The 26,634-nt window shown below is 41.2% G+C and overlaps 1 protein-coding gene across 1 annotated transcript in view; it reads right to left on the reverse strand.

Moving 5' to 3' along the window:
• The window catches only part of LOC112643516 (histone-arginine methyltransferase CARM1-like), a 253,878-nt gene that overhangs the window by 75,117 nt on the left and 152,127 nt on the right, over nucleotides 1-26,634 (reverse strand). The window contains exon 6 of the mRNA XM_035709112.2: nucleotides 5,412-5,522. Within this exon, the coding sequence (XP_035565005.2) occupies nucleotides 5,412-5,522 (111 nt within the window). The remainder of the gene's footprint in view (nucleotides 1-5,411; nucleotides 5,523-26,634) is intronic.

A 26,634-nucleotide genomic window follows, 5' to 3' on the forward strand; every position in this document is an offset into this window, starting at 1 on the left:
AAACCTTCTGCAGTAACAGACACGTTCCCTATCTGCACTGGTCAATACCAGAGCCATTAGCCACTGTAACTCCAGAGCACTTGTCATACAGCTACTGTGACTAAATAATTTAATTTTTAAAAACTAATTTACATGGAAATATAAACAACCACCTGGATGGCATGGCTCCCATTTAGAACAGAATAGCCCTAGATCATGAATCTAGTAGGTCTAGAAAGGCAGTGTCACAATGGCTCCAATTCCACCTGCCTTTACTTCCACTGCCCCATCATCCCATCATCTAGAAATACCTAGTCTGACTCCTTAAGAGTTACACTAATGAGGCATATGGAGGAATTATGTACCAGTAAAAGTCTAATTATTAAGTGGCCCAATAATGATTATGAATGTTGCTAAATCTCAACACCAGAGAGCTTTGTTGTAAGTTTAAGTTGCTTATGACGCATAAATCTATTCATGATTGCTTACCTTCATAGTCTTTTATTCTCCTGGCCCTCTGAGGAATTAGATGGAGAGACATGACCTGTGTCTGTGTACAATTTAAATTAAGGAATACTCCCCTCCTTGATCGTATATGTGTATACATTTGATTAATGCCTTTTTCTTTTCCATTTGATCTGTATGATCCTGGAGCTTCAGCTCTAAGTTTCATACAGAAGAAAAGAAAAAGAGAGCAAGACAGAGCTGCCATTTTGAGGTGGACAAGGATGATCTCTTATTACTGACCCAGAAATGTCAGATGGGGCCCAGGTTGAGAGCTTATGGCTGTACCTGGGCAAGTTCATGACCATCCTGCAGAAAATGACTCCATGTACGTGCCCTCCAGATGAGGAGTCACTCATATCACCCTGCCGACTGAGGGTCAGCCCTTACAGAATCAGTTTGAGCCACTGAAAGCAAATGAAATTGAATTCACTACAATTTGAAAATATTCTGTTTACTTAAAGCCCAGAAGCCTAGCGTGAGAAGAAGTTTCCAGGCACAGGCGATGGTAGTTAAATTTGTTCATTTTTCTTTCTTGTTGCAATTTTATCTTTTCTGAGCAATTTAATGAAGACTCCAGAGGAAAGAATTAAATGTCTGCTGGTTCAATTACCAAATAATGAAAAGGTCGAAAGGAGCACCATGCACTGTGTGCTGAGCTGCTATAAAAGCCTATTCTTAGAGGGAAAAGCTTTTGTGTGCTGTTCACACTTGAATTTTGCCACCCACAAATTGTGCAGACGAGCGACAGTGTAAGAAGCAGAAATCAAGAGCTGGTACAGGTTGCCCTCCATCCGGGTGAAAAGGCCTGGCCCATGGGAGTGTCTCATGACGCCTGCAGCAGCAGCCAGAGGCACAGTGGAGATCACAGTCTTCACTGGGAGGGACTAGGCTGGCATGAAATCCATCCTTCGAGAAGATTCTAATCATGCTTGGCCCTGAATGCATTATAACTAACCTGTCCTTAGGGCCACATGGCAGGGAAGGTCTCCGGGGCCAAAGAGACCTGCTGGCAAGAATTTCAAGGACTCTGTGCAGTCCCCACTGCATCTGAAAAGCCACCCCTGCCCCCAATCTGCCCCAACTCTACACAGAAAAGAAAGATTACGGAAACACAAAAGTCCTCTGCAGAAGCTTCTGCAGAAGCCAAAACCAAAGATAACATAAAACTATGGCTTTAGGGATTCATTAGAACATTGGTTTTAAAGCTTTAAAAATCAACTCTCCCTGGAAATGATAAGCAAAGAGGCAGTTCAGTATAGATTGTCCTCACCTCAACACCCACAGCGACGGTCTCCCCGCTCGTGCTGGGCCCTCCCCTAAACCTTCTGATCAGTGACACTGAAAGACTGCGCGGACAAGTCATTGTACGGCTCCTTTTTCATCTTTAAGTTCTTCTTTAGTTATATAGGAGAATAGCCTCATTCCTAGGAAATACTGAAATGTTTAAGGATAAAGAGCTATGATGTCTATCACTGACCCAGAGAAAAAAGTGTGTGGGGGGCACCTGGGTGGCTCAGTTGGTTAAAGTAACTCACTCTTGATTTTGGCTCAGGTCATGATCTCAGGGTCTCGTGAGACTGAGCCCCACACTGGGCTCTGGGCTGAGCATGGAGCCTGCTTAAGATTCTGTCTCACGGGATCCCTGGGTGGCGCAGCAGTTTGGCACCTGCCTTTGGCCCAGGGCGCGATCCTGGAGACCCGGGATCGAATCCCACGTCGGGCTCCCAGTGCGTGGAGCCTGCTTCTCCCTCTGCCTGTGTCTCTGCCTCTCTCTCTCTCTCTCTCTCTTATAAAAAAAAAAAAAAAGATTCTGTCTCTCTCCCTCTGCCCCTTCATCCCCTTCTCCTGCACGTACTCTCTCTCTCTCTCTCTCTCAAAAAAAAAAGTATGTGTATGTCCATTTCTCTCTCTCCCTACATATAAATGTAATGTAATGTAAACATTTACACACGTGTATACATATCTGTGTGGAGGGGATGAGAGAAAAACAAGAGTCAATGGTAAAGCACATGGGATAAAATATGAACAATTGCTGAATCTAGGTAAACAGAATTTGGGGAGCCTTTGAACTATTCTTATTTTTATACCTTACCTGTAAGTCATATGTAAAAAGTTTTAAATAGTTTAAAAAGGTTTAAAATTTTAAATTCCTTCTCTTTTCTTCTTCTGTGGACTAGCTTCTTGCTTAGAGACCCTTATACAGCAGCCACACTCTGAGAAAAAGTGCCCATGAGGGCAGCCCCACTCTGTGAGAAGGGCAACAATCCTGCTGATATGTTTAATCGGGATGAAGAGTCTCTTGGAGAAACCAATCACACAGACAGTTCTAGAATGGCTCCTCCCAGGGTGTGCTGATGATTATTGAGAGTTTATGCTGGGGTTGGAGATAGGATTACGGCTAGGATAAGCAAGGAAATTACTAGCTAATTCCTTCCTGTTTTTCCTTAAAATACTATAACCAAGGATATTAGGTTTTCAAGGTTTTAAAAAGATTATATCTCAAATCACCTTAAAATATATTGAAAACAAACTGTATGAGAAAAAGAAAATCCTTGAATTATTTATGCCACTCTTCTTGTGGGGTGGTATCTGATACAAGAGACAACTATCTCTTATCAGAACAGAACCTCTCTGAAGACAGGAATAGACTCTAATCAGTATATGTTACTCTTATATTCCCAAAAAACAGAATTATGGGATGCAAATGAATAAAGTATGATTAAATGATTAAGCAGCATCTGACACAGGGTTCTATGCTCACCTCCTTAGCCTTAGAAATGCATTTTAAGACCCATGAAAATCTAAGAGGTGGCACTTTTAACTACAGAGTTCTCTCTTCATAAGCTTATACTTTCTTCTTATTTTTTTAGAATTTCGTAATTAAAGTCTACTAGGACCATAAAGAAAGAGAAAAGGTGAGGTACAAACTGGAAAAAGATATTTTCCACAATATAGCCAGATAGGCTTAATCCCTAGAACATAGAAATCATTCCTACAAATTAATTAGAATTAGAAAAATAATTCAAAATAAAAATTGTTCAAAAAACGTGAACAATTATTCCACATAAGAGAAGGCACGAATGGCTAAAACACTCTGCAAAGATGCTCAAAGTTATTAGTAGGTGGAAAATGCAAATAGAACAGCAAACATCATGTCATAAATGCCAGATTGACAAAAATTCCAAAGCCTGACAATATCAAGTGCTGACAGAACTATAGAACAGTGGCATTCTTGTTTATTCCTGGAGGGAGTGAAAACCAGAAGAGCTACTTTTATTTCTGGAAAACAGCTGGGCATCACAGAGCAGAGTGAACATCACAGAGCAGACATGAAGTATGCATGTTCGATGACCCAACAATTCCACTGATGGTATTTACCAAGGAACTTGAGCAAAGCTGTACTGGGGAGTGCTGTGCAAGAATAATCGGAACAACACTTTTATGATAGACGCCATCCAAACTCTGCAAACAGAACAATGAACAAACAACTTGAGGCACTTCATACAATAGAACACTATCCAGAGAAGATAAAACAACAGTTGTGCACATCCACAAAATGATCATCAGGAACATAATCTTGGATGAAAAAAGCAAATTATAGAAGAATATATACATTATGATTCCATTTATGAAAAGTTCATAAGGGCTTTGTTTTTAGAGATAGAAATACATGTGGTAAAACTCTACAGAGCCAGGGGATGATAAACAAAAATTCAAGATAGTGGTTACCTCTGTTTAGAGCAGAAAGGAGAAGCAATGGGGACAAGACACACAGACCTTTAATGGAAATGCTAATGGCCTATTTCTGAAAAGAGGTAGAGGGCATATGATCATTATATCACAATCCTTTACACTTACATCTTTTACAAATATTGTTTTGTGTGTATCAGATTTTAAATAATTCAATAAAATAATTTCAATAAAAACTTTAAAAAATTGGTGAAGGAGGAAGCAACCAAAAAAATAAATAAATAAAATATTTTATCTGACATTTTTGGAAGGAAAATAAGAGTATGATAACAGCATGCTAGCCATCAGGATCTTGCACTCTACCCTTCCAAACATGCTGCATTTGTCTAGTCATCTCTGGTCCCTCTTTGCTCACTCAGGCAAAGCCAACCATCACTCTGAGCTACCAGTTGCCAAGGGCTAGAAGAACATTCTGCTATGTTCATCAGAAGGAACAGCCAAGCTTTCCTCTGTCATCCTATCCCTCATTAAAATTCAGGCCTCCTCCAGGTGTGAATGACAAGCACATTACCCTGTTCACACATATCCAATCTCCGTAACTTGATTGGGTTATTATTATATTACCAAAGCCATTATTACCTGACTCTTGACTTTGACTTATTCTCTAATATTTGTACACATGTCATAATGGTAATAGAGTGCTATACTTAAAACAAAGCATCTCTCTATCCTCCAAGTGGAGCTTGAAATTGGAAAAAGCTCCTTGAAACACAGATATCTGTCTGTGCTCCAAATACAACCATGTAGCAACAGCTCCTTAAGCCTAAAGTAAAAATTTTAAATGAGTGGTACAGCTATTGTCCATACAGTCTTTAAGAAAAAAATAAATGTAGTTCCAGTGAAGTCTGACTTCTCACCTTGTTCAGTCATTAAAGATAAGAAAACATTAATCTCCCCCAGGCCCACTTGCCACCCAATGGATGGGGAAGCAGAAAGTTTTGTTGTGTTTTCAGTGTTGTAAAATGTTTTAAAAACTTGTTTTCATGTCAATTACCACAGTGAAGTCTGGCTTCCTGCAGCAGTAAAATCCCAACAGGAAAAAAAAAAAAAATCAGACTGGTAAAAAAAAAAAAAAATTCTTCTAAATGACCTACCTGGAAGAGCCCATCACCCAGTCATCTAAAGTTTACTGAAGACCTTGTGAGTATAGCCACTGTAATAATACAGCCACTTACCTCAGCATACTGTGCTACCGAGCTGGCTTCAACAGCATACACTCTCCTAGCTCCAGCCTGGACGGCAAAAAATGATAGTATTCCTGATCCACAACCAACATCTAGAACAATCTGGAAGGAAAAGCAAAGAAAAGAAAGAGGTGAGAGCATGCACAGGTATGCTGGTACCATGCAAACTTTGAGTGTCACTATCGGATCTCATTGAAGTATGAGCTTTGCTACTTCTAAGTGGTCTTCCCTTGGCCAACTTACAAATCTCTGTGACATTCCTTTTTCTCAGATGTCTAGGGGGGTTAATAATATCCACTTTTCAAGGTCAGCTGTAGGGATTAAGTAACATGAAGTGTATACAAAGCACTTGGCACATAATTTCTTTGTAACATGGGTCACTTTGAGGATGTTTAGGGCCAAGAAAAGTAAAGTGTCATGAATGAGCCTCTGTTAGCACAAAATGAAAACTGTCACCAGTTTTTTTGTGTGTTTTTATATACTTTGCATAATTAATATATATGTATATATATAATTTCATATATATTTAAATTTATATATTTTTTCAGAAATAATTGAAGATAAAGTCTTTAAAAATCCAAAAGTGAGGTATGTGCTTTTTCCCCCCCCAGGTCTCTTGACATAGGTGGGAAGGTTTATAGGTGGAAAGTAGGGGGATATTAAGGCAGTGGACACATGGCATTTACAGACACTTTTCTTCTATTCTCTGTGTTCAGATCTGGGACTTAAATAAAGATAATCACCATTCACTTGTGCACTTACTAGCATGAGGGCCCAACACTTGGATACACTGAGAGCAAGAGGTGGATGGCATGTACTGGGTCCCTTGCCCAAACACTGCTGAAGCCAAGGCCCAAAACTCAATCTGATCACTGAAATTTCAGGTTAATGGGTTCCTGCTACATCAATGACTTTGACTCAATATTTTTTAGTACTAGCTTTGAGCAATGCATTTTGATTGGCTCTAAATCCTCACAATAAGCATTTCAGTAAATAGTATTATTATGTCTACTTTACAGATGACCAAACGGAACTTCAGAGACATTGACAACCAACCAAAGTTCACCTAGAAGCACACTGGGGAGTTCAGATTTGAATCTGGGTATTTCTGCCTCCAAGCTCAAGTTCCATAAAGCTATACACTGCTTACTTAAGTTCATCTTTATAAATCTGACATTCTAACACAGTGATACCAATAGGCAATGTTTGACAAGGACAAAATATTACTTTTTGTAGGAAATTTAGAAAAGACTTTTGTTTTACCTTGATGGCAGGAAAATTCTTCCCAAAAATAGGAACTATCAAGAGGGTAGGTGTGCACACATGTGTGTATGTGTGTGTGTATGTGTGTTTTAACTGCAGTACCATACTGTGCTGACACAGATATTCTGCCATTATTCTAAGGAAGCATGCTGCTAGTGATGGATTCACAGTGCTCACTTACATTAATTCTAGAACTGTGGCTGTATTCCATATGGTTTCCTAGGGCTTGGGTAATTAGGAGCATTACCAATTTAAAATGTCACCCAGGCTCTGGAATTTGCTGTCAGGCTGTCTACACTTTTAGAAATACCAACTTTCCCTTCCCCTCATCCTCCCTAGGAAATAACATCATCTTCACATGGCTCTGCTCCATTCCAAGAACACCTATGACTGCTGTTCAGGGAATGAAGGTCAGTAAGATGGACAGTACAATCCACAGCTTCCCCCTCTTCCAAAAAGATACACAGATCCAAAAGAACCTTTTTTAGAGCCTTATTCAATAAGAATATGAAACTTTAGAGTCCGCGTCCAGTCCAAAATATGGATACAAAATGAAGAAATAATGGAAACTGAACTTGCTTGGTCTGGTGACAGGTGCCCTGGAAATGTGTGAATGGTGTTCTTGGTCTCTTTTATTAGGGTGCCATGAAGCACGTCTCAGAAGGGTGTTTTTTCAGTTCTCTTGACTTCTCAGACTAAAAACTAAAGAAATGTTTGCCAGTAGGAGAGAGAGGAGAAAGGTAGTGGGGAGAAAGAGTAAAAGGTCAGAGATAGGAGGGAGCCTGATATATGTGGTTCAACCTTTGGCAAGGTAGTCGATTAGATAGAAGATGCTCTAATAGATCCAAACCATATCTGGAGGAGAGATGAAAAGTTACAAACTAATTTCAGACCAAAATAACCTTATTGATTTGGTTATCTCAAAACATAGCATAGGCCTTGGAAAAGAGTCTGATCTTTTGCTAGCATTATCCAGATAATGCCATCTGCCTTTCCACTCATGTATTTAAAAAATTAATAAAGGGATTTTCAGTTTGGGGCTGGTAGGAGAGGGTGGAAAGGGAAAGGAACATTTTGCCTTGTCTATGTAAGCCCTGCAATATTGGAAAAAAGATGTGGAGGGCTTGGATAAATTTTCTGATGAAGAATAAAAAAAGAAAGGCTGAGGCAAATATTTAGGCTCTAATGGACATATTCCACCTTTTCAGCTGGGGCTTCCAAATCTGTGAGAAGAGAGAATGCTTACACAGATAACTCTGTTACACACTTTCCTACATGGCACTTCAGGAAGCCTTGAAGCTACCTCCAATCCTATTTTCTGGTCCTCACAGAAAGATTATATGGTGAGCCTATTTTTTATTCTAGCATTGGCAGTCCATCACAGAACTAGGTATGTTTGAGGGCCTTGGTAGATGTTAAATTATACTTTCTTACCCTAGGGAAAGACTATCCCCTGCCTTGGGCATAGACAATAAAATCCCCTTGTGTCTATAAAGCCATTTATGGTTTCCAAAGGATGTACCCCTGACACTATCTATTTGGTCATCATGCCTCCTTGGGATGGGCAGTACACAGTTTATTGCCATTTTATTGATAAGGCAATGCTTCTTCCTGATTCTAGGCTCCCTTGTGCATAATCTCGTGCAGCAGAGGCAGCTCACAGCTTGCCAGGTCCATGCTCTCTCCAAGCCAGGACCATGTTTCCTGCTCCTCTGCATCTCCTCATGGCCACCAGACCACTTTGGCCCAACCAAGTATGATGGGAAGTGACGAGTGTCTCTTCTGTGGGAGGGTGGCTGAAGGCATACTGTGACTCCCCACACTCTCTGCTCCTTACGCAGTGGCTCTGGAAACCACCTGCCAGAGCTGAAAAAGACCTAGATCCCTGGGTCACCCCTTCAGAAAGAACCACTCAGAACACTCAGCATGGCATGAGAAAGAAAGACATTTTATTATGCTAAACCACTGAGATCTAGAGACTGTTTGCTTTCAGAGGTGGCTTGCACTGATCCATACTTTTCTGCTGGATGATATCCCTCCTCTGGTTTTTCCACCTGGGGACGTGAAGACCAAGCCCAGAGATTCCGTCTTTGGGGCGCCTGCTCTGACTTCCCCAGACAGTCAGCCCAGACTGGGCTCTCTGTGCCTGGTACATAGCTCTCCAGGAGAAAGTATTACCAGATATTGCAAGTATTTCTTTACCTGTTTGCCTTCTCTGCTGAGCCCATGAGCTCCCCAAAGACAAGAATCACATCATTTATCTCTCAGTCCCTAGTACAACAGGAAAATAAAAGCCATTAATAAATATTTGTTGACTAAATGACAGAATGACTTAACACAGCAGTCTCCTCATTCCAACATCACCTAAAGCTATCTCTGGAAAAGGCTTATGACTTTTTCCAGCAGTTTGAACTCTGGTAGTGTTCTGGCATGCATAGCTAGGAACCAAAGAGGTTGAGCCCAGAATGCTGAATTGTTTCACCCAATCTTTCCTTCTGCTTCCTGGCCCATTTTTTATTTCTTGGCTTCGAAGCCACCTCACAGAGCTGACATTTTATACTGTTTGTCTTCATGATGTCTATCCTTCCTCCTTGACGATGATCCCAGCATGTAGTTTGGGTCACTCTTGTGACCATCTGAGGCAGGCCTTCTTGGAAGGTTCTATGTCCCTTCGTGCTACAGGGCCTTAGTACATGTTGTTCCCTTTGCCCAGGGTGCTCCCCACTGCACACTCTGTGATAACAGTCTGTGTTTTTTTTTTTTAAATCTACTCAGTGTCTATTGTGCTAGATCTTTCTATTTGCTCCTCCAGATCTATGCTCTTTGTCAGGAGTCTAACCTATGTGGACTGTGTCAATGGCTTCCTTGACATTGGACTCCAGTTGGGAGCACTCAAAAGCAAAGACAACAGCAAGTCAGAGTGAAGACAGGTCAGATGATTTATTCTCCTGGTTTCCTCCTTCCTGGGTTTCCACAGATTTGTTGTCCCTTCTACCCAAAGGCAAAATTCCTATTGGGCTTCCATCTTTACAGCTATGACTATCATGTCTGCTTTCCAGTAACCACCCATTGTGGTCCACAAGTGGTAAAAAGTTTCCACTCTTGTTAGTGTTGGGCTGCTTTACCATACTGTGCTGCTTCCCTTAACTCTGCGCATCTTGGTAGAAAGTCCTGTTACTTAATTCTCCTAAAGCACTCTGTTAGGTATGCCATCTCTCTCCTGTGGGGTCCCTGGCTGATACACCAACTTCTCCTTTAGATTCCAAATGGCTCTCCATGAGAGAAGATGTCCCTACTTTATGCTCCCCTCCCAAGCTTAAGTAAAGTCCTCCTGTTGTATGCTCTCTTATCATCACCTCCTCATGCTCTTCCTTTGTAACACTCACCACAGTTATAACTTTCCATTCAATGAGTGACTATTTGATTAATGTCTGCTCCCCTGGACTGTATGCTTGGTTAAGAGAGAGACTTCCATCTATTTCTCACTCACGATTGAATCCCTGATAATAGCCACAGGTCTGGCACATAGTAGAGGCACTCACTAAATCTGTTGAACAAACGGAATAAATGAAAATGTGTCTTGCTACCACAAATAGGGATCCAATTCAGGATCCAGAAAATATTACCTCCTCAGAAAACACCTTCCAGTGTAATAATTCTCTCCAATGTAGTGATCTTAAGCATCATTCAAAGGATGGCTTTTAAAAAAATATATTGCCATTTTATCATTACACTATGATCCAGTGACCTCTTGTGTACAACGCTTCTCTGGAGAGTGAATTCATCCTTGGCTGCCCCTAGGTACACAGGCAGTAACTGAAGACATGGCTAATTTGGGGCTAAAGTGGGGGAGCACCAAAAAATGGTGTGAAATGCCTGTCAGAATTAATAGGGCAAAGTCAACAATTGGTCCATGTAATAGTGGCCAAAAATCCTGAGAATTTTTTTGTAAATAAAGTAAGGCTGAAAAATATTAAAAAGATAGGGTCATCCTTTTGCTTATACAGATGATTTTAATTACATGCTCTAGTGGTTTTCCTGGGCAAAGAAATCCTGCAAAATGTTTGGACAGGGCTAAAAAACGCTCCAAGTGGGTTCAAAGCTATTTATTTGGATTTATTAGATTAAAACTAATGAGGAATATCTGCGTCTTTATGGAAGTGTGAAACAAAATTACTCCTGAATAATGGAGTAAAAATTAAGTAAATATATACCATTTGTTTTATACTTATTATGTTGTTCTGCCTGTTTAGTACTTTGTAGGCATCACCTTAGTTACTTGTGATGACAACTCTATAATCAGAGCACTATTGTTTTCTCCATGTTGTAAAGAGGCTGAGCATCTGATGAAGTTCAAGTTGTGTTCTTAATAAATGGCAGAGAGGAAATAAGAAAATAGATGTACCTAGTTCAAACCCTGCAGTCTTAGCCACTCCCTTCATCTTCGATTTATGTTATGCCTTGTACTGCTTAGCCTACAGTACTATTGGTCACATTTAGCCTTCTCTTTTGCCCCAGCATTTTTATCAGTCTTCCAAGATTGAGGTCCCAATCATCCCACAATCAATTCCTCAAATGACGCCAGTTATTATTTACTATTTATGCATTCTTTCTTTGCTTGAGCATATCAATAGCTGCTCTGAACTGCAATCCCCCAACTGCAAGCTTTTTATGCCCTGTACTCTTAAATTCTGTGCCCAGCCCACCTGTCCACTTCACGGCCAGCAGTGCTTCTTCCAGACATCATCTTATTACCACTGTAGACATCCGCACCAAACCACCTCAAGTGGTTGGTAACATGCCCCATGCTCTTGCAGGACTGCGCATGTTACCATCATTACCTGCCATGGGCTGCATACCCCCCAAAACTGCCCCTGACTCTGCCGGTATCCTAACTCTTGACTGATAGGTTGACTAAAAAGCCTGTAGGCAGTAACAGAATGAGGAAACTGCTTAGCCTTTTGTGGTCATGGAAGAAAAATTCCAAATCATCTCAAGGCCTGCAGACAACATCCCTTTATGGCCTTTGCAGCTAAGACTTAAATCTTGTACAGATAATTAGCGCTTTCATTACGGCATAAGAATCCTGCCGTGATAGCTCCTCGTAAGACAGAATTCTACATCTGCTGTGCGGTGAAACTTGGTTACAACCAAAGAGCTGTCTGTATTTAAATTATGCATAATTAGTGCTTAGGAACCCTTGCTTCATCCTGCCTGGTCTTCTGGCAGAGGATAGATAAACCCATCACCAATCTTTTCACCACCTTTTCACCAGTTCCCCGCATGATTATGAAAAACACAGAATATGTTGATGACTTTTAGTTTATCTTCCTAAAATGATTAACCCTCTTCCTATGCTGCCATTGGTTTCATATTAGCTCATCTCACTTTAGACACATAGTCATCCATCAGACATCTATTAAATGTCTCATATTACTCACTGTGCCAAGTGCTGCTAGGTGCTGGGAATGCAGAGATGAACACAGAGAAATAGATGTGTAAGAAAGAAGCACCATGATGTGTTAGAGTGGCAATGATGGAATTACATAAAGGGCATGGTGAGAATATGAAGGAAGAACAGTCTATTCTATCCAGGAGTCTGGAAAGACTTCAATATGGTAATCGGAGCAGTGAAAATTGAAAGCTGAGTCAATGTTGTGCTCTTTGACTTGAGGGAGTATCTACCTGTGAATGATAGAGCCAGTCACATTTAGGAGACAGTTTCCTCAGGAGCATAATCTTTGTGCTAGATGTAGAAGGAGGGGCATGGCTAAGACATGAGCATGGCATAACCAGAAGCTGGAGAAACTGGCAGAAACTTGATCATAGACGGTCTTATATACAAGATCAAGAGCTTGGACTGGATCCTTAAACAAAGAAGGATCATAAAATGTTTCAACAGGAGAATTCTTTGATAGTTGCATTTTAATAGCATCACACTGGTGGTATGGATTGGAGGGCATAAGCCCAGAGGTAGCAGACAGATCCGGTGGTTCCTAACTACATCAGTAGTCCCTTCTTCCTTCCTATCAGAACCTCAATATTATTGAGTATCTATCCTGCATGCAGTTAACCATCCTCAGCCTAAGGGAGGGATCCTGAACCATCTAGCACAATCCTAGCTGATTCTTTTCCTCTTGCCAGAGATGGCTTTAGGTTTGGCTGTGTGATATGTTATTAATGAGACCTGTGGGAAAGTCTGCTGGGGACTTTTGGGAAATATTTCCTCCCCCCTAAGACAGACACATAGAAAAGATACCTCTTCCTTTTTGGACATGGTTAAACTAGGATATGATGTGTGGAGGAACTGGGTTAAAATACCTTGGAGTCATGCCACCTTCAACTGTTTTAGCCAACTTGAGTGGGGATTTTCTCCCACATAAAGCCAGATATTTTAACTCTGGTCCAAGTAGGAAAACTAACTGGAAGATTTGCAACATTCCAGGAAAGGTACAATAAAAAGGAGAAGTAAGAATGAGCTGGGGGGTGGAGGGGAATGCAAGAGTTGCAAAAATGCTAAGTTAACAGAAGCTAAAGGATTTGGAGGCTGGAAGGGAAAAGAAAAGGTCTAGATGGACTCCCAGGTCCCAAGCTGGGGTGGTGGTTATAATTCGAGTTTTGCGTCATGCCAGAATGGGACATTTGCCTCGCTGTTTGCTTAGAGCAGCCCTAGAAATCACCTGTGCTGATCTTCAAACTCTGGAGTTGAGGTTCATCACTGCTGCTGCCTAAGGAGTCTGCTAGTCTGCTGCAGGGGTGCCTCTCATTCCTCAGATTGGTCATGCGGAAGACAAAACTGCTCGCCCCACTCATGCCACATGCATTTTGTTCCTTGTCTCCTGCTGCAGTCTCCTTGTTGCTTTTGGGGCATGAAGCAAGCACTACAGCGCCTGCCCGGCACCCATGCATGTGTGCCACTGAAGTGCAAGGAAGTTTATACCATCTGGAGGTGAACTTTGACCAAAGCAAGATGGTAGCCAATGGACCAGTCATTCTCCTTTCCTCACATTGGATGAACTACTTGGAGATAAAGTTGTTTCACATGGCCTTTTCGAAGACACAGAGCAACCAGTTTTTCATAAAGCTCTGGCAAGCTCAGTATATGCTCTCTTACTCTCTCCTTCCTTCCTTCTTTCCTGGTCTCACTCCCCTTCCCCTTACTCATGCTTTCCTGAGATCACCCTCCCTAACCTCACCTAAGCCTCTGTCCCATGATTTGTGATTCAGGAAACTGAGGCTAAGAAAATCATGGAATTTATATGAAATTCAACATGTTTCTTGGCATTCTTTTCTGTTATTCTGTCTTTTCTGGGTTTCTGGTGCCTCTGACTTCTAAACCCAAGCCACCATTGAATCTGAATGGCTGTCAATAGCTCAGATCTAGGAAATGAAGTGAAAAGCAGAGCTTAAGGTCCAAGTTCCATCAGAGCTCAATTCCTGGTCCAGTGCTAAAAAAGACCAGGTTCAAGTACAGTACTTAAAACTGCTTATCAATTGATTGTTTGAACCTATGTGACTACTTCTTACTGATTTTGTCTTGTTTGTCTACTTATATTTTTATATTCTTATCCTGAAAAGTAGATATTGAAACAAAGTCACCTACTTTAGAAATTATTGTTGCATAGAGTGTTTTATCTAATTCTTTAGCAAAGTCAGTAGCTGCTCCAAATTGGTCTTTCATGGCTGGCACTGCCTTAGAGGGAACACAAAGGCTTAGAAATTCAACCCTAGGAACTTCCTAAGGTGGCTTGCATCCAGTGGGTAGGCAATCCACCAGGCCGAAATTAATAGTAAGAGAACCAATAAAACCATAGTAGTGAAATATTAATCCTTCAAGCCCTCTCTTTCTTTCCTACTTCCCTCACATGCACAGCTGATGCACTGACAATATCACCTTAGCAATCTGTCCCTTCTTTAATGATTTTGTAAAAGTGGCATCTGGTATGATGGTCATTAGTGTCATTTACCAACTATTTCTGGTTCTCCTTCTGTGCACACAGTAAAATCTCACTCCCTTGCTCTTTAAAAGCAGGAGTGACCACATGACTTGCTTTGGTCCATGTAATGTGACCAGAAATACCACATGTGGTCACTTAAGAACTGGGGGTGTGGTCAGCTAATCTCTCCTCTCTGCATTCGGAGGCTGCTCCTTCAGACTGGGTTTGGGGTGAGAAGGAGACAAAGCGCAGCCCTCAGCTGACCCCTAATGGATTAAATGAGACATAAAGCTCTGGTGGTTTACACCACTGAGCTTTGGGGGTTGACTGTTACAGTAACATAACCTAGTTACGCCAACAAGTCTGAGTAGTGCCGATGATCTCTGATTCAGATTCCACAGTTACGTCCATCCACAGCATTCTGACGGTGTGCTGAGACTCTGCACACGGTAGCTCACTAAATTCTTACAGCCACCAAGTAGGCATTCTTACCCCAATTTAAAATTAACCTCAAAAAATATTAGAGGCACTTGTCACCATCTTGAAAGATTCAGAGATGGGCTTTGAGCACAGATATCTTGTTTACAAGTCTGTGTAAAGCCCCAAGCTCCCTTGTTCCCAAATGCCCTAAAAAATGGTCAAACAGTCTGAGACCATTGTTTATTCAGTCTTTTTGGATCTCCCTGAAAGCTGCACTTTGCTTTCATACCAAATGAAAGCATTTTTCTCTGCTGACTATAGCATCTTTCTCCCATACTCCTTCAGGAGCAGATTCTATTGAAGCTCAGGAAAATCCTGGCACAGACATCCCATCTGCCTTCACACTCACATTTGGGAATCTATGCAAAGGCTCCCTTAAGGTTCATGGACCAAAGAAATCACTTAAGACCAAGGCCCATTTCTAGTCTTTCTGATAACTTCTACCTCACAAAATTAATCCCTGGGTTGAGTTCTTATGATATATTACCCAACATGAACTTTGGCCTCCCCACTGGGTTAAAAATTGTTTCCCAGAACTCATGCCTATCCAGAACCTGTAGATGACCTTGTTTGGAAATAGAGTTTTTAAAGATTTATTAAGAAAACAACATACTGGATCATGGAGGGCCCTAAATCCAATATGATAGACGTCATTACAGGAAGAAAGAAATTTACACACAGAGACACAGAGGGGGAGACTGCCACATGCCAACAGAGACAGAGACTGGAATGATGCATCTACAAGTCAAGAAACACCAAGGATTGCCAGAAACCACAAGAAGCTAGGAAGAGACACGAAAGGATCTCCTCCAGAGCCTTCAGAAGGAGCATGGCCCTGCGACGCCTTGATTTTGAACTTCTGGCTTTTAGAATAGTGAGAGAATAAAATTCTATTGTTCTAAGCTACCTAGTTTTTGGTAATTTGCCATGGCAGCCCTAGGAAACTAAAACAGCCTCTAAAGTCCAAGTCAATGGGGGAAAAATGCATTATTCAGATCTCTCTCTGATATGTAGATATGGGTATACAAACCTGAGTTTGCATATAATTACCGCTTAGTAGCTGTGCACCCCCTAAAGCAAATTACTCAAATGTACATATCTCTGGTCCCTTTATCTATACATCAGATTAACAGTATATATGGTATTTGTTTGCTGAATGGTTCAGTGACCATTTGCCATTCTCTTGTGCCTCTTGGCATCTGAACTGCTTCCTGTGTTTGGACAGCACCTCACTGCTGAGGCAGCACCAGTCTCCCAGTAGGGAAGTGGAGGGTGTCCGATTCTCTTTTCTAGCACCCTTGAAGCTAAATCACAGGCATGATTTAGCTTCTGCCAAGATGTGCTTTGCATGAGAAGCTCAGAATGTGAAGATTCAGGGATGTCACAGAATCCTTTCAGGTGAGATCACAGCTACCTCCCAATGCCCATGTGTCAGAGGGAGCTTCTAAGGACAGCATTCAAAGGTAGCACTGGGGGCAGGCTATGCCGCTAAGGTGCCCAACCCTGGGTGCACCTTTGTCTCTCTAAATTCAATCCTGCAGCATGACTTTGGAAATTATTTTTGGTCATGTAGTTTCCATACCTAGTGGCCAATGATCCTGTATCTTTTAAGGAATTCTTTTCTCTCTTTTTTTCCTTAAGTCGGCAGAGCCAGTTTCTGATGTTAGCAGCTAATGACCCTAACACACAAGTACTAAGTGAAATGGGATATGCAAAGCACCTAGCAGGTATTGTGAGTCATGTCCTTTCTTCCCACTTCCCTACACAGTACTCAGCAAGGATACTGCCGTCACCAGGTCAAAGACTACGCTCAGGGGCAAGCAGTGGAGGACTTAATGGATGATTTTTTTTTTTTAAATGTGCTGTATATACACAGTGAATGTTATTCTTCCTTAAAAAGGAGATCCTGCCATATGCAATACCATGGACAAATCTGGAGGGCATTCGCTAAATGAAGTAAGCCAGACTCAGAAGGACTAACACTGTATGTTTTCACCTAATGTGAAGTATCTAAAATAGTCAAATGCATCAAAGCAGTGAGTAAATGCTAGTTGCAAGGGATTGGGGTGAGGGAGAAACAGGAAAGTTTATTAGTCAAAGGGTATGAAGTTTCAGTAATGTGAGATGAAAAATTCAATTCTTAATTCCTAGACATCTACTGCACAGCATCGTATCTGCAGCTAACAATACTGCATTGCATACTTAAAATTTTGCTAAAAGGACAGATTTTATGTTAAGTGTTCTAATCACAAAATAATAAGTAAAGAAGGCAGACAGAAACTTCTGGAAGTGATGGATATGTTATGGCGGAGACTATGGTGTATACTAACATTTTCAAAGTCATCAAGTTGTACATGTTAATTATACATCATTTTTTGATGTGATTCATACCTCATTAAGGTTTGTGTTTTTTTTTTAAATAGGGAAGTAAGCGCTGTTTCATCACAGGCAGACAGGACTATTGTGCGGGCCTGGAGTATAGTCTTTATTTCCACCAGTGATGAAGGTCAGGCCTCATTAATGTGTGGGGTTAACTAAAGGTGTACAGTGTTTCAAGGCAGGAGGAGAATTTCAGAGGAGGACCAGAGACGGACTCAAGGACTTTTGACCAAGCTGATGATAAGCTCATAGTGAAGAAAACTCACACTGGGAGAGGCCAGGAGCTCAGGCTCTGCAAATCTGAATAGCAGCTGACAATCCAGGCCTGTTGCTTTGCATGTTTGTTGTTGTTATTTATGGTTTTTTTTAAGCCTTCAAATCCCTGAATCCCTTCTGCCTAAGCCAACTGCATATTTGAATGGACTAAGCAGCTGTTGCAATGGGGGGGGGGGGGGGGATTCTCTCTTCTGTGAAAATGCTGATTTAAAAAAAAAAAAAAGTAATAAGCTCCCAGCTCCTGCTTATTCTGTTTCCAGCAACTGGTGCCCTGACAAATGAAGTGTCAAAACATTTCCAAATTAAAACCCTACAGCTCACATAGCCCCACACCCTCAGCAGGATGGACTTCTCCTACTTGTACCCAGCATACACTTGAAGAAACTAAAAATAGCCAGATAGCAATTAACAGAAATTCTGAGGAGGGGAATGGGGTGAGTTCCAACAGGGTCAGTTTCCTGGATGGGTTCCAAGTGGAGTTCTCAGCCAGCAGTGCTCTGGCCAAGAAAGGGTTTTCATTAAAACTGCACGGAGGAGGTAGAGTGAAAAAAAATAAAGATTTGAAAGATTTAAAATGATAGCAGAGGTAGAAACTACAGCACCAACCCCAACACCATCAGGGACAACCATCATACTTGCTATGAGGTACTGAGTTCCTAGCCTGGGTCACTGAGCACTCCATATGCAATGTAACCTCTTAACCTTGCAAGGGCTCTAAAAAGTAGTCACTACTCTAACAGATAAGGCCGTTAAAGCCCAGAGCCAGTAGACAGCTTGCCCAAGATCTCAAGACGAACAGGCTTATGGCAGGTGCATGCTGAGTGGCCAGGCTGTAGTTCGAACCCGGCTTTCCGGCTCTGGGACTCGACCATAACCAGTGTGCCTTGCTGCCTCATACTTGGATGGGGAATGGGCTTATCTAAGTGACCAAATATTTCCACACCATCCTTAAGCCCAAGGAAACAAAATTCTCCCTTGGCAATTTCAGTAGTACCTTTTAGGGGTTATAGGGTGGGGAGTGGGGCACGGAGGACTCTAAAGTAAGACTCACTGGGTTTTAATCCTGGTCTTTTCATTTACTAGTTGTATAAAATAAGATGAATTAACAGCATCCTCAGGCCTCAGTTTTTAAAAATCTCTAAAATGGCAATAAGGGACACCTGGGGAGCTCAGCTGGTTAAGCGTCTGCCTTTGGCTCAGGTCATGATTTCAGGGGTCCTGGGATCTAGTCCTGCATCTGGTTCCCTGCTCAGTGGGGAGTCTGCTTCTGCCTCTACCCCTGCTCATGCTCTCTCTCTCTCTTTCATATAAAAAATGAAATTTTTAAAAAATAAAATAAAATGGCAGTGACGTTAGCATTCATCTCAACACTATTATGAAGATCAAAGGAAGCTGCTATAGACTGAATATCTGTGTCTCCCTAAAATTCAAATGTTGAAACTCTAACCCCCACTGTGATGGTGTTTGTTTTTTTCTTTAATTCAATTAATTAACATATAGTGTTTTATTTGTTTCAGAAGTAGAGGTCAGTGATTCATCTCTTTTTTTTAAGATTTTATTTATTTATTTATGAGAGACAGAGAGAGAGAGAGAGAGAGAGAGAGAGAGGCAGAGACACAGGCAGAGGGAGAAGCAGGCTCCATGCAGGGAGCCCGACGTGGGACTCAATCTTGAGTCTCTAGGATCACGCCCTGGGCCGAAGGCTGCGCTAAACTGCTGAGCCACCTGGGCTGCCCTCTTTTTCTTTTTTTAAAGATTTTATTTATATAATTCATAAGAGACACACAGAGAGAGGTAGAGACCTAGGCAGAGAGAGAAGCAGGCTCCTCACAGGGATCTTGTTGCGTGACTTGATCCTAGGACCCTGGGATCATGACCTGAACCAAAGGCAGATGCTCAACCACTAAGCCACCCAGCATCCCTCATCAGTCTTAGATAACACCAGTGCTCATTATATCATGTGCCCTCCAGTTACCCCATCCCCAATCTCCTCCCCTCCAGCAACCCTCAGTTTGTTTCCTATGATTAAGAGTCTCTTAGGGTTTGCCTCCCTCTCTGATTTTGTCTTATTTTTCCCTCCCTTTCCCTATCATTCTGTTTTTTTTCTCACTCATTCCACATATGAGTGAGATCATATGATATTTGTCTTTCTCTGACTTATTACACTTATCAGAATACCTTCTAGTTCCAACCAAGTCATTGCAAAAGTCAGGATTTCATTTTTTTTGATGGATGAATAATATCCCATTGTATATATATACCACATTTTCTTTATCCATTCATCTGCTGATGGACATCTGGGCTCCTTCCATAGTCTGGCTATTGTGGACATTGGTGCTGTGAACATTGGGGTGCAGGTGCCCTTTTGGAACACGACATTTATATCTTTAGAGTAAATACCCAGTAGTGAAATTGCTGGGTCATAGGGTAGCTTATTTTCAAGTTTTTGAGGAATTTTCATATCGTTTTCCAGAGAGGCGGCACAGCCTTGCATTCTTACCAACAGTGTAAGGAGGGTGCCCCTTTGTCTGCATCCTCACTAACATCTGTTGTTTTCTGTGTTGTTAATTTTAGCCATTCTGACCAGTGTGAGGTGATATTTCATTGTGATTTTGATTTGTATTTCCCTGATGACAAGTGATGTGAAGCATTTTTTTTAATGTGTCTGTCGGACATTTTTATATCTTCTTTGGAGAAATGTCTGTTCATCTCTTCTGCCCATTTCTTTTTTTAAGGTTTTATTTATTTATTCAAGAGAGAAAGAGAGAGACAGAGAGAGAGAGAGTGTGTGTGTGTGTGTGTGTGAGAGAGAGAGAGAGACAGGCAGTGGGAGATGATATTTGCTGTGGGCTTCTGTATATGGTTTTTATTATATTGAGGTATGTTCCCTCTATCCCTACACTGTGAAGAGTTTTAATCAAGAAGGGATGTTATACTTTGCCAAATGCCTTTTCTCTATCTATTGAGAGGATCAAATGGTTCTTGTCCTTTATTAATGTAATGTATATTACATTGATTGATTTGCAGATGTTGAACCACTCTTGCAGCCCAGGGATAAATCTCATTTGGTTGTGGTGAATAATCCTTATAATATACTGTCGGATCCTACTGGCTAGTAACTTGGTGAGAGTTTTGGCATCCGTGTTCATCAGGGATTAATTCTTCTTTAAATATTTGGTAGAATTCCCCTGGGAAGCTATCTGGTCCTGGACTCTTGTCTGTCAGGAGATTTTTGATTACTGCTTCAATTTCCTTACTCATTATGGGTCTGTTCAGGTTTTCCATCTTCCTGTTTCAGTTTTGGTAGTTTACACATCTGTTATTAACTGGTTTATATAACTGGCATCCATTTCTTCCAGATTGCCTAATTTGTTGGTATATAGTAGTTCATAATATGTTCTTATCATTGTATTTATTTGGTGTTGGTTGTGATCTCTCCTCTTTCATTCATGATTTTATTTAATTGTGCCCTTTCTCTTTTCTTTTTGATAAGTCTGGCCAGGGGTTTATCGATCTTATTAATGTTTTCAAAGAACCAGCTCCTAGTTTCGTTGATATGTTGTACTGTTCTTTTGGTTTCTATTTCACTGATTTCTGCCCTAATCTTTTATTAATTTTCTTTTCATGCCGGGTTTAGGCTTTATTTGCTGTTCTTTCTCCAGCTCCTTTAAATGTAAGACTGGATTGTGTATTTGAGACCTTTCTTGTTTCTTTAGAAAGGCTTGTACTGCTATATACTTCCCTCATAGGACTACCTTTGCTGCATCCTAAAGGTTTTGGACAGCTTGCTTTCATTTTCATTTGTTTCTATGGATTTAAAAATTTTTTTTAATTTCCTGGTTGACCCATTCATTCTGTAATAGGATGCTCTTTAACATCCATGCATTTGAATTATTTCCAAATTTCCTCTTGTGATTGAATTCCAGTTTAAAAGCATTGTGGTCTGAAAATATGCAGGGAATGATCTTAATCTCTTGGTACCAGTTGAGACCTGATTTGTGACCCATAATGTGATATACTCTGGAGAATGTATCATGTGCACTCGAGAAGAATGTTTATTCTGTTGCTTTAGGATGGAATGCTTTGAATATATCTGTGAAGTCTATCTGGTTCAGTGTGTCATTCAAAGCCCTTGTTTCCTTGTTGATCTGCTTAGATGATCTGTGCATTGCAGTGAGTGGGGTGTTTAAGTCCCCTACTATCATTGTATTATTACTGATGTGTTTCTTTAATTCTGTTATTAACTGGTTTATATAATTGCCTCCTCCTCAGAGGCATAAATAAAATTGTTAGATCTTCTTGTTGGATGGACTCTGTAATTATGTTATAGTGTCCTTCCTTACCTCTTATTATAGTCTTTGGTTTAAAATCTAATTTGTCTGACATAAGGTTGGCTACCCCAGATTTCTTTTGATGTCCACTAGCATGATAAATGGTTTTCCACCCCCTTACTTTCAATTTGGAGGTATCTTTGGGTCTAAAATGAGTCTTTAGCAGACAGCATATCAATGGATGTTGCTTTTTTATCCAATCTGATACCCTATGTCTTTTGACTAGGGCATGTAGCCCATTTTAACTATTGAAAGGTATGAATTTACTGCCATTGTATTACCTGTAAAGTAACTGTTTCTGTATATTGTCTCTGTTCCTTTCTGGTCTTTGTTACTTTTGGGTTCTCTCTTGCTTAAGGGATTCCCTTTAATATTTCTTGCCAGGCTGGTTTAGTGATCACAGATTTTTTAGTTTCTGTTTGTCCTAGAAGCTTTTTGTCTCTCCTTCTATTTTGAATAAAAGCCTTGCTGGATAAAATATTCTTGGCCACATATTTTTCTCATTTCGCACACTGAATATATCATGCCAGTCTTTTCCGGCTTGTCAGGTGTTTGTGGACAGGTCTGCTCTCAGTCTAATGTTTCTACCCTGGTAGGTTAAGGATCTCTTGTTCTGAGCTGCTTTCAGGATTTTCTCTGTCTCTGAGATTTGTAAGCTTCACTGTTACATGCTGAGATGTTGACCTATTTTTATTGATTTTGAGAGGGGTTCTCTGTGCCTCTTGGACTTAACTGCCTGTTTTCTTTCCCAGATTAGAGAAGTTCTCAGCTGTAATTTGTTCCAATATACCCTCTGCCCCCTATTTCCTTTTCTTCTGGGATCCCAATTATTCTCATATCATTTCATTGTATGGTATCACTTACCTCTTGAAATCTCCTCTCATGTTCTAGTAGTTGTTTATCTTTTTCTTAGCTTCTTTATTCTCCAACATTTTGTTTTTTGTATCATGAATTCTCTCTTCTGCCTCATTTATCCTAGCAGTTAGAAACTCCATTTTTTATTGCATCCCATTAATAGCCTTTTCCATTTTGACTTTATTAGATTTTTATTCTTTTATTTCTCCAGAAAGCTAGTACGTATATCATTGTTATTCTGAACTCTAGCTCTGACATCTTACTTATATCCATACTGACTAGGTCCCTGGCAGTCAATACTGCCTGAGGTGAGTTTTTCCATCCTGGCATTCTGTCCAGAGAAGAACAGATGAATGAGAGAACAAAATACTGAAATGGCAACAATGACCTCAGAGAAATATACACTAAACTAATCAGTAGAGACCCAAAACTGAAAAAATAAAATAAAAAAAAAAGAGAGAAAGAGAGAGAATATAATCAGACAGGTGAACAGAACAGAGCAATACACTGGATCCTGTGTGTATTCTGATCTGTTTCCTACAAAACTAGGTCCCAAAATTGTAAGGAAAGAAAAATTTATATATGTACATAAATAAATACAATGAGAAGACAGAATGTAAATTAAAAGACAAAACAAAAAAGAAACAATGTAAACAGACAGGTGAACAGAACAGCAATACACTATATCCTGGGTGTATTTTGATCGGCTTGTTAGAAGAGACTACATCCCAAAATTGTAAAGAAAGAAAAACATATATATACAAAAGCAAAATTAAATACAGTGAAAGGATAGAATGAAACCATAAAGACGAAAATTTAAAAAGACTTTGAAAAGAAGAGAGAAAATATAATCTGACAGGTAAACAGAAGAGAGACATATAGTAGATTCCGGGTGTATTTGAGCCTGTTTGTTGGAAGAAACTGCACCCCAAAATTGTAAAGAAATCATATATATATATATATATATATATATACACACACACACACACACACACACACACACACACAAGTAAATGAAATATACAAGTTAAATGAAATACAATGAAAGGATAAAATGTAAGTGTAAAATTAAAAATAAAAAAAAAGACTTTAAAAAGTTGATAAAATAAGAAATTGGTTGAAAAGGAAAGAGAAAGAAAATTAAACTTGAAAGACTGAAGAATCATGAGAAAAAGCCCATGCATTCCATATGCCATTTTCCCCTAGGACTGGGGTTTCGCGGTTGTGTCATCGGTCCCGGTCTCGGCGGGATGTCCTTGCTGACCTGAGGACGAGGGTGCACTGATTCCCGGGTGTCTCTGCCAGGGCAGACCTGCGCTGCCCTTGTGGGGCGGGGTGGCTGAAGACCTGCATCAGATTGTTCTGGGTGGCTTTTGTTCCCTGGACGCTTTCTGAGCAGCCTTGGAGGCTGAGGGTGAAAATGGGGGCCTCCCAGTCTCCAGCCCTGGAGTGCAAGAGCGTGCCCCCCACTCCTCAGTTCGCCCTCAGGGAAGGGCAGGCCCACTGCTGTCTCCAGCATCTCCTGCCCTCCGTGTTCACCCAGCCTGTGACCCGGCATTTCTATTTCAGACACAGGACCCCGCTTTGAGTCCCCAAACCCTGCAGACTCCTGCGGTGTGCAGGTGCATTCTGCTCCTTTTGCAGAATGGGGGGAGTCTGGTGGGTTCCGCCTCTTGCCAGGCCCCTGCTCAGAGAACAGTCACCGGGTGGTGCCATGGTTGGCGGTTTATGGCCACCCCGAGCTGAGCACCCGCTCCTGGGCTCACTGACTGCAGCCGGCTTCCCCGCTCCGATGCCTGGGAACTCTGCCGCATCAGGCACCCCCGGTCTTCCCGCAACCCCAAGGATCCTGAGACCACACTGTCCCACCTAGGTTTCCACTTTGCTTTGGTGTCTGAGCACCTTTCAGCCAAGCGGTCCCTTACTGGAGCAGACCTCCCAAAGTTCTGCTTTGGGGCTCTGCTGCTTTATCACTTTCTGGAAGCCAGGTGCAGGAGGCTCCATCCCCTTGCAGTTTATCTTCCCCGTAAATCGCCTGGAATTCACTTCTCTGTCACCTCCTACCTTGCACAAAGTGGTCACTTTTCTATTTGTAGAGTTGCAGCCATCCTTTTCTTAGATCTCTGGTTGAGTTCACAGGTTTTAGAATGATTTGACAGCTATCTCGCTGAATCCCTGGGACCAGACAAAACTAAGGTCTCCTACTCCCCCACCATTTGGAAAGTTCAACGTGATGGTAGTTGAAGATGGGCTTTGGGAAGTAATGAGGTGACAAGTGCGGAGCCCTCATGATGGTGACGAGTGGCGTTATAAGAAGAGACGTGAAAGGGTTTGCTGCTTCTCCTTCTGGGACATGTGAGGATGTAGCAGGAAAGCCACTATCTATAAGCCAGGAAATGATTCCTCAGCAGACACCGGCTCTGCTGACACACTGCTCTTGGACTTCCCATCCTCCAGAATTATGAAAAATAAACGTTTATTTAAACCACCCAGTCTATGGTAGTTTGCTGTAGCAGCCTGAACTAAGACAGAAACAGTATATGGAAAGTTCTTGGCATGGTGCCTGCATATGCTATGTTCCTCAACATATAACAGCCATTGGTACTGATCATTCTAAACCCCATGCCCTTTTAGGTAATTTCACCAAGAAAGAATATAAGGGTTTAATGAAAAGGTAGCATCCTCCATGGAATCCCAGGGTTTATTCCAGACTGGTCTTCAGAATGATAAAGCAAACAAAAAAGAATCTAAAAAGATTTTGGATTCATGGTGGATTTGGTAGATTCAGAGTTGGGGTGAGAGACCATTCTAGACTGACTAGGAATGAGGGGATTCTTGAGACATTACAACTGGGATAGTTAGTTATTTCTGTTTTCAGAGGGGAGGGGATATGTACCATCAGAAAAAAGTGTACCAACCTTCTTCTTTTTCCTTCAGAGTAAGAGTGACCCATGTGCCTGGTGATGCTGGGAAACAGGACTGAGCATGCGCAGCCCGCTGCTGAGGTGGGGGGCAGCCTGCTCACCCCCTGCTCAAGCATGCACTCTTGAGTTCCCTACAGGGGAGCAGGCCGGGCAGGCTCTGGGTGCATCTAGGCAGACTGGTTGTTCAGCATAGAAGTGGGTGGAAAAGTTGTGTGTGTGTGGGGGAACAGGAAGCCTTATTTGGCTACAGGTCCAATCCCTGTTCTCCAATCAGCATTAACAACCATAAAGCTGCTATTATTTCTACCTGACATCTGTGTCTATTTCTAAATTGGTTCAGAACTCAGAGGGGGAAAGAGATATAATTAATTATCAACCATGTGATTAATTATCACCTTCATAAACCCCAACAGATAGAAGCCTATTTTATTTCATTGGCAGGCAAGGCCATTTCAGGTTGGCAGGAAAAGGATTATTCACAAAATCAAATGAGGTTATAGCTGTGAGTGACCTTAAAGATGAGCCAGTCCAATAGCTTCATTTTTATAGATGAAAAGATATACAAAGGAAATGGTCAAGTGACATAATGCATGTGAAATTCTGTGAAAGCTTATAATGCAACTTATTCATACGATTGGTAGTTTGGAGAATGGTCTTTAGAAGCTCTAACCTCAGAATTAAAAACAGATTATAGAAATATAGAAAACTTATGGTAGATAATAGAAAATAGATTATATGTGGAAACTAAGCAACTTTAGAGGGAGAGAAG

This window comes from Canis lupus, chromosome 1, assembly GCF_003254725.2.
Source record: "Canis lupus dingo isolate Sandy chromosome 1, ASM325472v2, whole genome shotgun sequence".
NCBI lineage: Eukaryota > Metazoa > Chordata > Mammalia > Carnivora > Canidae > Canis > Canis lupus.